The sequence below is a fragment of the Poecilia formosa genome, unplaced genomic scaffold (assembly GCF_000485575.1).
Source record: "Poecilia formosa unplaced genomic scaffold, Poecilia_formosa-5.1.2 Scaffold34, whole genome shotgun sequence".
NCBI lineage: Eukaryota > Metazoa > Chordata > Actinopteri > Cyprinodontiformes > Poeciliidae > Poecilia > Poecilia formosa.
In genome coordinates, this window is record NW_006799973.1 from 953684 (window position 1) to 968215 (window position 14532).

Here is a 14532-nt window from a genome sequence, read left to right on the forward strand (position 1 = left end):
GTAAAATATTTTTGTAATCAAATGCAATTTTCTTTGCATTTCACAATTATTGACTACTTTATGACCCCCACCCCCCCCTCGAAAGTGTAAGGTCATGAGGATAAAAAGGTCTGAAAAAGCCCAATAGGATTTCATGTTTTTCTCTGTCAGGTAATGTCCCTCCAGTCTTGTCGCTGTTTATTTCATCTGGAAGCAGAAATTTAACAACTAGCTCACAGTACATAAAATATTAGATAAAAACTTGTCTGTATAGTTTGCTCTTAACCATCTCCATGAAACCAAACTCTGACCTCTTACTGGAGGGACACGCATTCATGCCCCATCACTGTCAGTCGCAGTGAAATGATATTGTCCCTCTTCTTCAGCGCTGCCTCCTCCTTCCTTTGTTTCTATCTGTCCTTAATCTCTCCTCCTCTTCCTTTCTTACTCTCCAAGTCTCTCTCTCTCTCTCTCTCTCTCTGTCTCTCATGCCCTCAGGTCAGAGTGTGCTGTAGACTATTGATATCGTTGCTAAATATATAGGATTTCTCCACCAGTCGGGTTATAAATAGAATAAAAGGACACGGCTCACAGGGGACGAAGGAGGAGGAGGGGGGCAGAAAGAGTGAAGGATGTTGGTCCTATAGAGTCACGTATTCATATGCATCCACAGTGTGCAGCTGAATAAAAGGGACTCTTACAACTGGAAATAAAAATGAATATTCAGACCATGACCTTTGTTTGCTGCTTGTATTTTTTTTTTTTTTTTTATTAAACCTTTGACGTTGTTTGACCCGCACTCAGCGATCTGTTTTTTAACATATATTACCACTTTTCAAGTAAGGGTCATTTTTGTGTTTTGCATAATCCTGATTAATCCAGGAAATGCACCACAGGGGGCAGAGCATCTCCTCTAGCAGAGGCATCCCACCCAAGCAGTACAGTCAGTAAATAGCAATGTATACACTAATTAAACATTATTATAGTAATATTACAAATGTTACATGTAAATAAACTCTCACACTTTCAAGGAATATACGGCCCTTCATTTATAAGTTATTAAAAAGGAAAGCAATGCCCTGCACAATCATATAATGGGATACTTGTGCAAAAGTTTCACCAGCAGAGAAACAAGATATTAAGAACAGAAAATAAAATTTATAAGCAACAACATTCCTTATAAATTTTATTGCCCTTGTTAGAAATATTAGCAGCTTATCCTGAAAGTTATTTTGTTAGTAATTGAAAATATGAGTGAATTTGACAGGGGAGACCTCTGATGGTTATAGACGACTGGGTCAGTCAGCGCATCAGAACCGCATCTCTTGTGAGTTATTTTTAGCCTGTGGTGGTCTGTAGACAGACGGGGTCATGAGTGACCAAGGCTCATTGATGGACGTAGAAAAAGAAGCAACTGTAGCTCAAAATTTGGAATAAATAAATTCTGGGTGTGCTAATAAGGTGTCCGAATAGACACAAAGCTAAAGACACCACAGCTTTACAGGAAGGGCAGCGATGCTGATAATACTCTAGAATAAATACGATGCCACGCAACAAAAAAGTGCAGGAACGTTTCTGTTATTGCATATTCACCCTGGGTTCCCTCAGGGTAATCCAGCTGTATGCTTGCCAAACCTAAACTATACCTCAAGATGTGAATGTGTGTGTGCAGGGTTGTTTCTCCAAGGAGGCGCAGACTGTCTGTCCTGTTGCATACAGGCACCAACTCCTCACTGTAAAGCTTAAGAAGAAGTGAAGAGCATCTTCCTGGCTCAAGGAAGATAAAAAAAAATGAAAGAAAAAATGAGCAGAAAAAAATGTTGCAGATGTATGAAGGATGGCTTCTACTGCAGGTTAATGACCCTGAACTACAATCTGGAGGCTCTGAAGTAAAGAGTTTTTACCACAGAATCGGCTGCCACCCTTCTCCTTCTCAGTAATAGCAAAAAATAAAAATAAAAATTGAGTGTGATAATGTGCATTTCCAGTTGTTGGTCCTGTGTGTCTCTGCGTTGCTTTCTGAAGCAGCCTGTCCTGGGCAGACCCTACTGACCACTGGAGAGGGCTTTGTCCTTGCTGCAGTCAGTTTTTAATAAGTCACAGTTGTAATATTTATCCACATGTTTATGCCGTTTTTTTATATATTATTTATTCATAGACTTGAGGGTATTTTTTTATTTTTTTTAGCTTTTTAAATATCCTATATTTATGTAATATTTTCTTTTTTTATATACTGACTTACTTTCATGATGGTTTCTGGTCTGTCCAACAAATTATGGGTAATAATAAACTCACCTTGATCACAGACTCATGATTGGCGCCAGGCCCCCAAAACCCTGCAAGCACTAGCCGGCTGTTACTTGGCTTAACGGTTTTTAGTAATTTTCCATTTTTGGTGAAAAAACTCCAACCCAGTACGCTGGGTTAAACCCATAATGCAGACCTGGATCGGTCTACGATTGGCAAAGGACTGAGTTAGTGGGATAATACTAAAAGAAATAGAGAAAAAAGGATTTCTTTTGAACGAACATTTTTAAAATATTTGCAGTGTAAATTTGCGCACGTCGCACAAAACACTAAAACCAGCAATAAAATTGATCCGGATGTGGTTCAGTTGAGAAATAAAACCAGTACCCAAAGTCCACATCTCTCTCTCTCTCTCTCTCTCTCTCTCTCTCTCTCCAGCACTTCTCCCTCCTGCCCCCGCTACAGCATTTCTCTGTGTTTGTAGCCAAAGTAGCTCAGTAAACGATCCACCGCAGTGCCTGGGACAGACTGCGTGGAAGAGGGAGAGAAAAGACATTTCGAGGATGGGAAGGGGAACTTAAGGGTAAACACCCAGAAGGAGGAAAAGAGGAAGGAAAGAAAGAAAGAGCGGAGGAGAGGAAGGGACAAAACCCCCAGCACAGCCTCCCCTGGTGTGGGGTTTCTTGGCTTCCTGACGTGTGCGCACGACTCTTCGTGGCACCGTGAGTATTCCTCCTTCTGGATTCCTGTGTTTTGTTGGCAGTAATTACAATGGTGACTGAGTCATTTGAATTGTAGGCGCGCGCGCGTGTGTGGTAGCTGTGGAAAAGAGCAGGAATCATGACGCGTCGTGTTAATAGAGACAGACAGCAGCTCGTTCCGGAGCGCACCGGGAAATGCTTTTATTCCGACAGCCAAGTCATCCATCCCCACACAACTCCACTGCAGTTTCACGTCGTTCACATGTTCCTCACTCTGTGTTTATCAGCCCCCCGCCTAGAAACTCCGTGCGCAGTCTCTGGCTCGGGTTCTGGTTGTGCACACATGTATTCAGCAGAGAGATGACAGTGTTGGATGTTCAGCTCTCCTCGCTGCTGCACAGAGAAACCGTTTGCAGAGACCAAAGCCTCCCGTTCAGTCAGGATCTCTGCGTTTAGTTGTCGGGAAGTCGTAAGGTTTCCCCGTGAGTGATTTCATAGATTTTTCTCTGAGCCCGATTGGTGAGACGCTGCACACAGGGATAATTAGTTCAGCACATCTTCTAGTTCCAGTGCGTGGACGCACTCCTGTGGTGCGCGCCCACGTTGGATACTCCTTCCATTTTTTGGGCCAAGGACTTTTCTTTTGATACATTCTTTCACTTTTTCTCGGTTCCTGTTTTTTTTTTTTTTTTGACTGCTGTGTTCTCTGAAGGTTTTCACATCTTCCTACCCAGAGGGGGTTCTTGCATGAAATATTCCCCATAGGTCAGTCATATTCTCCCTGTTTTTTAAATCTATTTATTGTTTACAAATGAAGGTTTCATTAAACACAAAATTTTTAATCAGTGCGTATTAATTCTGTTCAGGTTAGCCCAGTCAAACCAAAATAAGCTAATCAGGTCTTACCAGTCTATTGACTCCATTCAAAGGGTCTCAGATATGCATTCACAGTGTTTTCACAAATTGATTCCCTTTGCAAATAAACCCTGCTCAGTGTGGAATCATTCCCTTCCAGTCTCACCAGTCCAAGTCTCTCTGGCTCTGAATTAGTTCTGCTCAAATCAAGCCCTCAGTTCTTAAAACACTGTAAAATCTCCCCCTATTTCTGAATAAGTCTCTAATCAAATGCCTAAGCTTCATTAATTGTTGCCAAGTGCAGAAATATTATCTTTACAGTGTTTTCTTTGGCCACTAGAAAGGGACACTCATTCTTTTTTTTTTTTTTTTTTTTTGACTGGCTCAATGACAGAAAAGTTGTTCAGATTGCAATTAACAGACAGCTTTAGTTCCTTACACTAGTTGCCCAAACATCTTTTGTCTTTTTTTACCCAGCGGCATCCCTAGCACGTTTTTTTCCAAGTACTTTTCCCATATTGCTCACATCAAAAATCACAGCAGGAGAGAAGCATAAGCTCTATATCAGCTTCGAACTTCAGGATCATCCGCCATCCGTCATTTACAGTAAAAACTGTGTGACCGTAGTAAGCAGAAGAAAGCTTGTTCCCTGCCAGATTATGTTTTCGCTTGCCCACTCCAGGTCCTGCCACTTTGGGCAGAAAGCCACATCCCCCAAACCAAAACTCTTATCCCTCCCTGTTATCCATCACACCCTCTTTATACTTGGCATCTCTTTGTCCTGTGAGTTATAAAGGCTGTGCCAATCTGTAGATTGAGATAGATTAGAGTGAATTAAACCTTTTGTCCCCCTGTGGCTCCTATCTAACCAGTTAAATTGGTTCATTGCTTTCTGGGAGAAAGAGGCCAAGAAGGCTGAGGTGTCAAAGCCTTAAAGTGGGATTACTATCACACATCTCTAGAGGAAATTGTTTTCTTCTGCTGTTTATGGCGTCTCCATCAAGTATCAATTATATATATATATATATATATATAATATATATTTAATCTAAATAATTTTCTTTTACCTTTTGAGCTGACGGGTTTTATCTGGATTTTTAGAAATTGTTTGATTTTATAATTTTATCTCTACTTTGGCTTCTTTTTAATCTCCGTAAGGCTTTATTGATATTTGGGTTTCACCACTTCATTTTTATTTATCTATTTTTACTAGTGTTCTCTGGTTCAAAAGTATATGATAAGATTGTATCTCATGTTTCTGCTTAATTATTTTTCCTGTTGTACTTTTTAGTGCTTTATGTCTGCATGTTTGCTTTTTTGTAGCAGACATGTTGGTTTTTAATCATCTGTAGCACCTTGTGTTGCACAAAGTTGTTTGAAGTTTGATTTACTGACTGTTTCATTAGGGTTTGTGTTTCTTAAAACTGCAAAGTAAAGAGAGGAGCGATCACAAAGGAAATGTTCTGATTAAAGTGAGTTCTTCTTATTTTCTTATGGGACTGATTGTGACCTGATCCTCAGCTTTAGAGGAAGTGATGTGAATCCACACTAAAGGTTAAAAGTTTCACCTGCTTGAATGCTAGTTTTGGTCATAAAACTAGTTTTGCATTTAAAGCAAACTGAAAACAATGGTGTAGGTGCTGTCCATGGTGCTGAAAAAAGATTAGCAACTTGACTTCCTAATAATTCTCAATTTCTGCAGTATTCATATTCTAATTCAGTCCAACTCTTTCTAACTAATTTTTCACAATGGTGACTCTTCATTTTGGAGTTTTTTTTTTTGCGTGCTGACGATCTTATTGTCACATTCCTTTCTGCGCCCCGTCATGCTTTGTCATTTCAGTAAAGTTTCATTGATTTAATGTGAAATTACTCATAACTTCCTCTTGCACACTTTGTCTAAATCCCAGTGTCTCGATGGATAAGCTTCTAGTTAGGAAGAGAAAATGGGAAAAAAAAAAGAAATGTTTAAGAACAGGTCTGCAGCAGACTAATGCTTAGCTTAACTCTTCATACAAATCTTTAGTTTTGCCCTGGTGCCTCAGATGACAGAGCCATTTTGCTTTCTAGCTCTTGTAAATCTGTTTGATCTTGGTGGTTTTGCATCTTTTATGCTGATTAACCTAATCAGCCTTGTTTGTCTGATTAGGTTTTTACTTTCCTCTTAAATCCGTCTCCCATATTACTAACCATTTTCTTGCTTGATCTTCTTACTTTGACACATCAGATGCCTCCTCAAAACATGTGCACTCTTTACCTCTCTTTTTTCTTTTCCTTCTCACCCCTCGTTGACAAAGAGCCTCTACTCAGTCGCGCTGCTGCAGCAAAGAAAGCAGAATAACTTCTGCAGCAGTCACATCTTCCACAATGGTTGTCCAGATAAGATGGGACCAGGCTTAATCTTTAAGATTTCATTCCCCTGTAGGACGACTGTTACTGTTATAGCTTCGCTCTAAAAGACCTCCAGGATTCGTCACACAAAGACGAGGCAGGATAAAGAAATGGCTTTTTCATGTTGCTGCAGGTTTGTTTGTTTGTGGCTTTGAAAGTAGCTGATAAATGGTTAAAAGCATCATTAAGATTTAACCCGATGTTTTGTAGTTTATTTTTCATGTGATTGTGTCTCTGCCTGACAATTCGTCTTGTACTTTCCTACTTTCATTTGATATTTTGTGCTTAAATCATTGCCAATCATTTTATTTTACCTTGTAGTTGAGGCATTCACCTCCGCAGCTTTCTGATAGAGAGCACAGCCATTTTGCAGAGTTTATTTCCTACTTTTGAATCATGAACACATTAACTGAGCCAAATGAGATCTGCAGAGCTTTGGATGCTGCTTTGAGTTGTTTTATGACCTCCGGGATGAGTTGTTGATACATTTTTGGAGTAAATGTTGTCCAGCAGTATTTCATGATTTCTCTGTTTGTGGATAATTACACTGATAGATGTCAATAAGTTTGTTTCCTGTTTGTTCTTGAATTCCCTTGTATTTGGGCGCAGTGTGTTGCTTTTTAAAGTCTTCTAGCCTACTTCATGTTGTCAGAATGGTTTGTTGAAGATGCAACAAATGGCATCTTCATTACCTGGTAGTAATAAGTGTGAATAGTGAAAATAAGCTCAGTTTTCCAAAAATAAAGAGTGATTAATCACAATTATTTCATGAATTAATGCAAGAATAGTTAGAGTATACTTTCGCAGGTTGGTTTGGATAACTTCTTTTTCCTTTGTCACTAAAATCATAATTTGAAAATGTCTTTTTGGGTCTACCTGTGTTGTGCTTTTCTAATATTAAAACTTGTTGGATTGTTCCAAACATCATAGCAGCAAAAACAGAGAACATCTGTGAGGGAGGAAATACTTTTTCTACATTGCATCCCACTGAATTCTGCTGCAATTGATTCCAAAAAAATGAAAATGACAGTAACGCCTCTCAGCGAGTTTTTGTTAAGAAAATATAAAAAAAAAGAGTCTGTTGCATTTGGTCTGAATAACAGGGAATCACCATGTGATTGAAAGTTGGCTGGAACTGATCGACACCTTTTGAATTTGCTGAATTTGGATCTGGGAAGCTGTCACACAGCTGCATCCTGACACTTTTCTTTATCTATTTTTTTTTTAATGATTTACCAAGAATCCGTCCAAACATTCTGCAAAACAGTACATGAGGTCGACAGCCTCCACACGCGGAAACAAGGGCATCTGCTGGCAAACGCTGTATTGCAGGCAGAGGTTCCAAATCCAAAAAGCTACTCATTAACCCTCTGCTAATTATATGCAATTAAAATACTGTCAAGCGTATGATCCTGAAAAACTCCATAAACTTTAATTATATTATACACTGAAGAGCCAGTTTATGTATACGCGTGGAAAAAAAACAACCAAAAAAAAACTTGTAAATTAACACAGAGGGGACACACAATTAGTAAGAATGCCTGCAGGTCTTTGGTGAGTAAGCCTCTTTACCTTTCTTAAACAGCTAGCGTTAATAAGGCGAGGCAGCCATTATGCTGCCTGAGAGGCGAAACCAGTGGAAGACGAATTCTGCTGAGCACTCCCTCCTGTTTGTTAGGCTTATTGCTGTGTGTGTAGTGCAGCGTAATAAGTGAGGACGAGCTCAGAAGAGCCAGAGTCTCCCTTCTCTCATTTTTACTCTGGTTGCTTACACACAAGGTTAAAAGACAGTTCAGAAAGTAACTGGCCCTGAAGAAAATAAAAAAAAACATCAGCGAGAAAACAGATACCATGCTGCAGTGTAGATTTTACACTGCAGCATGGTATCTAAACGTCAATAACATAACATGAATAACATAATATGAGGGTTAAAGTATTCCTACCCCTTCGATTTTTCCCAGTTTTTCTTGTTGCAACCACAAACTTCAACATAATGTAACAGGAACTGAAGTGACCGACTAGCACAAAGTTACACCTGTCAAACTGAAACAATACAAAACATGGTCTTTGATTTTTGTTGTTGTTGTTGTTGTTGTTGTTGAAAGACCCCAAAAATGTTGCTGAGCATGTACCTTCAGATCTCTTTTCTGTGATACCTATAAATATATTACTCTCCAAACAACTGCCTTCAGAAACACCCAATTAGTAAACAGCATCTGCTCGTGCATAATTTCAACCGCTGCTCTATGAAAGCCTCAGAGCTTCATTAGGAAACTTTTTGGCCTACATGTAAAATATTAAATTTGTCCATCTGTTTATATTTCAGTCTCGCAATTCTGGTGTTACATGGCACTACAATTGAAAGGCTAATAGAGAAGGTGAGACGGAAAAGGAAAAAGACAGTGAGGGAGCTTTTAGATGATATTTGTTTGGAGTTCAGGGTGGCTTTTCAAGTATGCTGGAGAAGCCTGAAATCCTCCGTGGCATTCTTTAAAAAGAAAGATAGTTCAAAGATGACAAGCATGAGGAGGATTTGAAAATGTTCCTTTTCAGGAGAGGCAGAAGGGAATTATTTAATGCTGAGGTTCAATAGTTCATAATTCCAATTATTGGTCTACAGGCAAAATATGAAAAAACTGCATCGTCCTGAAGTGCAAAACACGGTGGTGGTGGCAGCATCATGCTCTCTTCAGCAGAGACAGGCTGGTCACATTTAATGGAAAGGTGAGTGTAGCTGTATGCAGAGCAACGCTGGAAGAAAACCTGCTAAAGACTTGAGACTGGAAAGTAGAACAAGTGGAAATATCATTTTCTAGACGTGCAAAGCTGCTCGAGCCATTGCCTCACCACATGTAGCTGAACCAACATCAAACTTTTTTTTGCTGTTGCAGCATAACACAATGTCATGAAGTCTGAGTGGCCCCAAATACATTTGCAAGGCTCTGTGGCTGGAGTAAAGAACATGCCTCTGTTTCTTCTGTGCTTTTCCTTATTCGTTGTGCTGATTCAAATGAACAACAGTCCAAATTAAGTAGAGGCCAGAGGCGGAGCAGCCACATGCGGCACACGTGCGCTGAGAAACATGAATCTGTACAGACAGCTCGCTCAAACGTGCATGTGCCGTTCAGCCAGAACTAAGCCACAGAAAGCCTGCGACTGAGTCACCGTCTCCTTTATGCTTCTGTTCCCTCCATTTTTAAAATCCTCGTCTAACTTCGCCGGTGAGGTCATCATCTGTTACATTGGCTCCTCTCCGACCTTTAATGCGATTGGCTGCCAGCGTGTGTGTGTGTGTCACTAAATCATCTCCAGCAATAACAAGGCGAGAACAGAGGAACAGCCAGCCGCGGCGTGTCCCTGTGAATAAGATTCACGTTTGATAAAACGGAGTTCCCCGTTTTCCACGGCCCCCTTCTTTTCTGCCTCGTCTCTCCTTCTTCCGCAGTTTTGAATTTGAATTACCGCTCTCCTCTCTCTGCCCCTCTGTCCTCCAGATGAGTTCATGCAGCAGCCGTGCATTGACCATCCTGTCCACAGTGTTTGGAGCCTGCGGACTGCTGCTGGTGGGGGTGGCTGTATCCACCGACTACTGGCTCATAATGGTGGAGGGAATCATCCTGCAGCAGAACCAGAGCATGGAGGTGAAGATGGCTCTGCATTCTGGCCTCTGGAGAGTTTGCTTTGTGGCTGGTAGGAATACATCACCACACTCGTGTGCACGTGTTTACACTTACTCACACACACCTGATATCCAAGCACAAGAAAGTAACAAACGAGCATAAAGAGGCATTGAAGATTGGCAAGTTGAGGGCAAGTCTGGCTCGAGAGAGAAAAGGAAGAGGGGAGCCTGTGGCTTCTGGAGTCAAATCTGTCAGAAAACATGATTGTTAACAGCGAGAGAGGCCACCGAGACCTGCGCTTCTGCACGCATGACCGACTCTGATCCTAAAAGCAAACCTAACGTTCTCCAATTTCTGTTTCCTCACAGGATCAGAGAACGGTAGGTGTGTTGCTTCGGAGTACTTCACCGAGCCCGAAATAGAGATCACCACCGAAAACACGGCAAACATCCTGAGTGAGTGAAAGACGGATGTGATATTACACGTCTGTTGTTTACCAAAGGAATTATACGGAGTAATGTGCAGCTGACTAGATTGAAAAAGTGGGGATGGAGAAGGCCTGAGGGTGAAGAATCTGAAGTGAAAGAAAAAAGGCCTTCAGGTGCAGAGGGACTCGAGGAGAGGGAGGGTCAGTCTCAGAGGACTTCCCCTCCTTTCACTCAGAGTTCTTGTCATAAATGAAAAAAAGAAAAGTGAAAAAACCTCAGCTTGGAGGGAATGTACGTCTGAAGCTAGCTCTTTTACCTGAAATCAAATGTGTATAATGTATAAAAAGCATATTTTTGTGTTTTGTTGTCACTTTTTTCCGGACTCTGAGATTATGTATAAAAGGCAGCAGACGTTTCTCAAATTCAGAACGATTTTGTTTTGCTTAACATATCTAGACATTGGTTTGCAATTTCCCACCACAAGCATCGCTATATTGTATCGCAGTTTTATGTGACGGGCAAACACAAAGTTGCACATAATTTCAAAATGGAAGAAAATGAGACATAATTTTCAAATATTTAAAAAGATTAAAAAAACTCAGAAGTGTTGGGGAAAGCTGTCTTTATTTTGATGCCTCTAAATAAAGTGAGATACAACCGAGGTGACTGTTAAATAAAGTGAGATGCAACCGAGGTGACTGTGGAGGAGCTGCAGAGAACCACAGCTCAGGTGTAAACCCCCCAAAAAACGTAATACTGCACATCACCCTGAGCACATTATCACCACTGTATAACATGGTGGTGGCAGCATTGTTCTGTGGGGAAAAGTTTTCACAAAATGCCAAATCAGAGATTTTGACTATGAGAGCAACCCGACTTTTCTGATATTTGTTTGTGAAATCAAATTGAAAATATGTGCCAATTCATGTTGATATATCTCATAGAAAGAGGTGTGAATATTTTTACAACATGCTGCGTTGGATTGCCTTTGAATATTTTCTTGTTCCGTGGAAACATTTCTTTCCAGGTAACATCAGATGAGCTATTTTTAACACGGCGACCTTTTGTTCCCACAGAGATGGTTCGCACGGCCACGCCCTTCCCCATGGTGTCTCTGCTCTTCGTCTTCACGGCCTTCGTCATCAGCAACATCGGACACATCCGGCCGCAGCGTACCATCCTGGCCTTTGTGTCCGGCATCTTCTTCATTCTCTCAGGTGGGAACCATTACTCATGTCGCGCTGTCACTGCTCCCTCACATTATGATTGATTACAGCAAGCCGGCCGTGTCCTGCGTCACACATGGCGATGCTTTGTTAATGACTCTTATTTTTGGACTGGGGTACAGGTGTGCCAGCTGTCAGTAGAAGAAGTGACAGGATTCATTTTCAGCACCCCAACCCAAGGGTTTAAAAGTTTTCTTCTCTTTTTAAAAGTTGGCTTTTTTAAAATTGCTTGCAGAATGTCAGTGTTCTGCAGAAAAATAAAAAAGGCATTTCAAACAGATTTCCCTTCAGTTCTGTAGGGATGCTTCTTGAGCAGCAGGGGGCACTAATGATCCCCTTTCCTGTGCTGGAGATGAGAGTAAAAACTATCAGGAGGCACGCTGCAGCTTAAGCTCTCTGAAGGCTTTTTCCTTTTGATACTTTTTGAAGAGTAAGCAGAGATGAAAGGACTATCAAACAGATTATGATACAACAGCTTTAGCAAGTAGGGACTGGGGTAAAATAAAAAAGTGTGTTGTAAAAGCAAAGAGTTATGTAACAAAGGTTATAAAATTTGAGCATCAGGCGCTGAGGTGTCAGAGATTTCGGCTGAAAGATGATGACAGTAATTGGACTGAACTGCTTGTTTGTGATGCTGCAGTAAACCATCAGCTCTATCATTCCTCTCACATTCCCCTCTCTGTCCGTTGTGGTTGTTGTGGTTTCGGTGGTATATATGGATTATTCAGAATATTCCTTTTACATCCCCGAGGCAGTGGTCTAGTGAATATTGCAGTTTGCGAGCGGTAACACCATGTTCTGGTTAATATAGCACAATCCAGACAATAAAAAAAATAAAAAAAACCCAGCATAGAGCCGCAGATGTTTGAGCTTGCTTGAAGGCTGATGTTCTCTTTTTTTCCTCTTCCTCGCTTCTGTTACTCCACAGTCGTGCATGTCCACTTAAAAAAATAAATAAATAAATAAATTGCCTTTGTTCTTTTTCTGCCCAACGCTCGCTCGTCCTTTTCTGTCATCTGCTCTTGTTGGGCATGAAGATTTCTCTCTGTGTCACTGCAGATGCGTGAATGAAGATGTACTGTCACGTCACAGTTGACAGCAGCATGGTTTCTGCATTTTCCATGCCTTCAAACTTTAATTTGTTTTACAAACTAAATAGGTTTGGCATGCATTTGCATTTAGCCTCCCCGAGTCAGTATTTCGTAGAGCCGCTTCTCGTAGCAGCAGGTCTGTCGACAAGAGAACCTCTTAGACCTGCCATTTGAGTAAAGAGACACAACTGGAGACAGCGCAGCTCCTCATTTCAATGTTCCAGTCATATCTAAAATTAATCCTATCTGGTTCTTTCAGCAGGCCTCTGTCTTTGAATATTGATTCCTTGACGGATGCCATATGTTGTACCTCATGCATTTAACATTTTAAAAGCAGTGAAGAGTTCATGTCTGGTTGCTGGAAGGACACGGGGGGGGGAGTTAAAGATGCATGGGCTACATCTGGGATGAAAAGGTTTTACTGTACTAGCCACATTATTGGCACACCTCATGAAAAAAAAAATATATATATATATATATATATTAAATGCCTTTAAAGGACAGCTCCTCTTCACACAAATATGTAGAATTTCTACGTTCTGGGTCTCTTTCCTTTAGCTCACCCTGCAGGTTTTTGGTGTTTATCTTGATATGTTTCACATTATTGTCCCACATTAAAAAAAAAATCACTTTCCAGTTTTTGCAGCTTTTTTTTCTTATCCAACTTGTCTTGAAAGAAAAAGTCCAGAGTGCAATCTAACAAGCCTCCCAGGGTGTCTTTGAGGACAAAAAGACCCACAGCATCATAGATATCCCACCTTACTTTAACAGTGTGCATGAGGGTCTTTCCCACATGTTCATATTTGATTCTCACTAAACTTGCCTTGAAACTACTTAGTCCAGTGGATGTACAACATGTAAAGAAAATATTCTTCTGCATTCATTTATATTTACTGGTATTTATAAATGCCTACAAGAAACATGTTACCTTAAAGTTGTTAAAATAATTTTAAAATATGCTAACATGGGGAACATGCCGGTTAGGCTATCTGTAGTTTTAAAGAATGAAGAAGAAATACGTTTAGCAGCCAGTATGTGATCAGTATAATACATCCAGCTAAACTGGAGCATTTAGGCTCCACTTATATCACAAATCAATAAAAACAGTGGGTCAAGTTTAAGTAAAGGCTGTGGTTTTGATTACAGATACTTAAAATGTCATCAGTGTTTATCTAAAGAAAATAGGAAACACGTGCAAACACACACTTGGCTGCCTCTGTTTGTCTCCTGGGACACATCGTGTTACATATCTCTGATCCTTCTCCATTGGGAACCATTTATTCCCATGAATAGGAGGTTTTTCTTCTGAGAAACCCAACTGGAATGCTTCAGAAAAGGACTGGCCTGCTATTGTCAGACAAACTAAAACTCTGTTCAGGCTTTGTGGGAGAATTTATGTACAGAACCGAGTTATAAACTTTTTTTAAAAAAATTCTGTGGAAACACTCAATATCTCAGACTTATTTGTGTTTCATTGCAAAAAAATTCTAAATAAAAAACATGTTTTGTATGTAGTTGGATTTGTGTGGTGAAAGTTCACTCCGGAGCATTTCTCATCCATCTCTTTGTTCTTTATCGATATCACTTTGGAGGCTAATTGGCTTTCACGGGCAGCTCGTATCTTTCTCGTTTTCTCCTCGGCCGCATTGCCGCGAGTATCTCTATTGCAGTATAATGAACTTCCATGTATCTGACTCCGTTTCTCTCTGTCATTGTCATCGCAAATGTGCTGCATGCAGGCCTCAGTCTGGTGGTGGGTCTGGTGCTCTACATCTCCAGTATTAATGATGAGGTGATGAACCGGCCCAGAGAGCCAGAGCAGTTCTTCAATTACCACTACGGCTGGTCCTTCGCCTTTGCTGCCTCTTCCTTCTTACTCAAAGAGGTCAGTGTGGGTTGTGTGTGTGTGTGTGTGTGTGGGGGTGTGTGTGTGTGTGTGTGTGTGGGGGTGTGTGTGTGTGTGTGTGTGTGGGTGTGTGTGTGTGTGTGTGTGT

General features: G+C 40.7%; 1 protein-coding gene across 1 annotated transcript in view; it reads left to right on the plus strand.

Moving 5' to 3' along the window:
* The first annotated feature begins 2644 nt into the window (after positions 1-2644).
* The window catches only part of cacng7b (calcium channel, voltage-dependent, gamma subunit 7b), a 16653-nt gene continuing 4765 nt past the window's right edge, over positions 2645-14532 (plus strand). The window contains exons 1-5 of the mRNA XM_007550024.2: positions 2645-2948; positions 9668-9863; positions 10162-10248; positions 11298-11438; positions 14278-14423. Coding sequence (XP_007550086.1) covers positions 9668-9863; positions 10162-10248; positions 11298-11438; positions 14278-14423 — 570 coding nt within the window. The 5' untranslated portion in view covers positions 2645-2948. The remainder of the gene's footprint in view (positions 2949-9667; positions 9864-10161; positions 10249-11297; positions 11439-14277; positions 14424-14532) is intronic.